Source organism: Henckelia pumila, chromosome 3, assembly GCF_033568475.1.
Source record: "Henckelia pumila isolate YLH828 chromosome 3, ASM3356847v2, whole genome shotgun sequence".
NCBI lineage: Eukaryota > Viridiplantae > Streptophyta > Magnoliopsida > Lamiales > Gesneriaceae > Henckelia > Henckelia pumila.
Window position 1 is genome coordinate 150,683,752 of NC_133122.1, and position 3,016 is coordinate 150,686,767.

A 3,016-nucleotide genomic window follows, 5' to 3' on the forward strand; every position below is an offset into this window, starting at 1 on the left:
AATGAATTGCCTCCACGCTAGCATCGACATTACCCCGACTATGGGTTACCGAATGGATGAGTGCAGTTCTAAGAAAAAAAACAACTCTATTTTCGAAGAAAAATGCCGCAGATACCAATTTCATTTTCCAGATAATCTTCCGAGCTAACGTGCATTTACGATAATTTTATAATTTCAAATAATCTTTCGAGTTAACATGCATTTACGATAATTTTATAATTTCGAACATAACTCTTCTTTGAGAGCTATAATAATTGTGAAAGATTCATGTTCACAAAAGTCCAGGAAGTCTTGATCAAGATAATCGAACTTATACAAGAAACACACAAATATCGAAAAATAAAGCTCTAAAAAGACACAGGATTCATCGACAAATACAGCCACATCTACATAAACTAATATCCCACTAGAGAATTTCTAACTTAAATTATTTATTTATATATCGAAAAAAAAACTTTAACTTATTTATGTTCACACTATCCTCTTCTTCACTTTAACCGGCAAACCACCCTTCATTCTTAGAGTCAGAGACAGCAAATGCTCGGGGCACTTACCTTTCTCCATCAACACTTGTATTGCAAATCTTTCCAACACAGAGGCAGCTATGGATTTCATCTGAATATAGGCCATATCTTTCCCTAAACACATTCGGGGACCCGCGTGGAAAACCGGAAACTTAAAGGGACTTTCTTGCTTACAAATCCCATTCTCAATCCACCTTTCTGGCTTATACTCACAGCAATCTTGGCCCCATATACTCTCCATCCTCCCCATAGCATACGTGTGGTATGAAATGAACCAATCTTTGCCAATAAACGTGCCATCGGGCAAAATATCATCTTCATTGCAAGCTTTTGTGTCGATAGGCACCGGCGGATAGAGCCTCATTGCTTCTGAAATGGATGCTTGGAGATAGTGCATTTCACGCAATTCGTCGAATGTGAACATATCGCCGATTTTCTTCCCGCTCTGCCGTCGAATTTTATCTAGTTCATGAATGATTGTTTCCTCTACATCTGGTTTTGAAGATAGCAACCAAAAGAACCAAGAAAGAGCTGATGATGTAGTGTCCCTGCCGGCTAAAATGAAGCTAATAACAATATCCCTCAAATACCCAACAGAATTCTCGCCATTTCCTATGAATCTTGACAACAAATCCTCATCTTTCTTCTCAGATTTCTCCTCCATTCTCGTACTAATTATCTTATCAGCAAAATCATAAACAGTAGCAATAGATTTTTTCAATTTTCTCTCCGATCCCAGATTGAAAAACTTCTTAATTACATATAATCTCGGCAGAGCATACATGAATCTACCGGAACTGAGCGTGGCAGCATCCTCAAACGCCTGCATGAATTCGCCACCCGTGTTTCCATCTCCGCCCAGACAACCTGGATCAACATTAAACGCAAGTTTACAGATGTTATCAAACGCAAATCTTTCGAGAATGTCTTGCGCATCCAGAACCCTCTCCTCCGCCGCCGCCGTTTCAAGAATCGGGACCAAACGCTTCCGCAACTCCACGGTTACGTTTTCCATGACGAAATTCCGGAGGGATTTCGTATTAAACTCGTAACTCGCCGTTTTGCGCTGAATCCTCCACAATTCCCCATCCCTGTTGAAGATGCCACCTCCTAGGAAATCTTCGAGAAGGCTTCTGAATCGTACGCCTTTTGGGTAGTTGTCGAAGTGGGATTTCAGCATGTGCTCCACTAGTTGCGGGTTGGCATGGATGACGCCGTAAACTTTTCCGGGGCGGTAGAAGACGGCGGAGTTGGTGGGGCAATTGGACAGTATTTCGGTGCTCCAGTCTAGGAAGCGGTGGCGGTTGCGGAGGAAGTCCGGCAGAGAACCGACTAGCGGGTAGCTCCTGAATCCGTACACTGATTTCTTGGATTTTGCAGGGAAAAAGAATATGTAAAAGTAGAGTGAAATGAAGAAGATGAAGAGAAGAAAGAGGATTACCATATCTGCGGATAGAATTGGAGAAGGGATCGAACTGGGTGGTGATATTATATAAAGATCAGTGGATTTCAGCACCAGAAAGCCGACAATATTGGCGTAATAATTTTTCTTTCTTTCTTTCGTTTTTATGATGAATATTGGAACAATATTTTGGGATTTATTTGGACCCTTGTTTGGGAAATATTAATCAATACAAAATATCACTCACATTCTTTCCAAAATCAATATTACCACCCGACTTTCTCCCTCTCAAAATATATTACTTTTTATGTAAAAACATTTATACATGTGAAAATATATTATTTTTTATGTAATTTTTTTTATAAAATTATCTAATGGAACAATTTTTTTTAAATACATCTCTCTTATTTAATTAGATCTATGAAAAAAATTAATTAACATAGATGATTTGGTTCTCAATCAATTGAGTTAAATTTGAATTTAAATGTAGTTAAATGATGGAGTAAATAAATTTATTACTAAACCAGTTGGCATGAATTTAAAATTTAAATATAGAATCTCCTAATTCTGAAAAAAAAAACAAAACAAAAAAAACAAAACAAAAAATTCTTCCTAAACCAACCGTTCAAACCAAATTACTCAAAATTAGCATAAGTAAATTCACAAAAGATACTAAAAAGTAAAAACCCAAAATTTGTGTCAAATTACGTTTGATTTAAACTTCATCCTCTAAATTTAATACAACCTTGATTGCTTGAATTTTACCAAGAAATCTATATATTGCACGTCAATGGACGACTTACCAGAAAAGAGCAAAATTTTGTTATTTTCTACAAATAATAATTTTACACTTCTTGATCTTCTAACTGACTAAAGTAGTATTTGCAACCTCTAAAAATAAGTGATTATGAAGATTTTCTTCATTAGTGTTTGCAACCTCTAAAAATAAGTAATGAAGAGAATTTCCATAATCACTTATTTTTTATAGGTTGCAAACACTACCTAAAACGGGTTACTAATGGTTTAGTTTTATCCAGCACTAGCATGCACGTCTCTGATTGTACCATATTATAAAAAACGCAATACAATT

General features: G+C 36.4%; 1 protein-coding gene across 1 annotated transcript; it reads right to left on the bottom strand.

Annotated features, from left to right (window-relative positions):
• Positions 1–455: 455 nt before the first annotated feature.
• Positions 456–2,059, bottom strand: LOC140892069 (cytochrome P450 CYP94D108). Its single transcript, XM_073300817.1, has one exon. The coding sequence runs from the start codon at positions 1,966–1,968 to the stop codon at positions 472–474; it is 1,497 nt and encodes a 498-aa protein (XP_073156918.1). The 5' UTR covers positions 1,969–2,059; the 3' UTR covers positions 456–471.
• Positions 2,060–3,016: the final 957 nt, after the last annotated feature.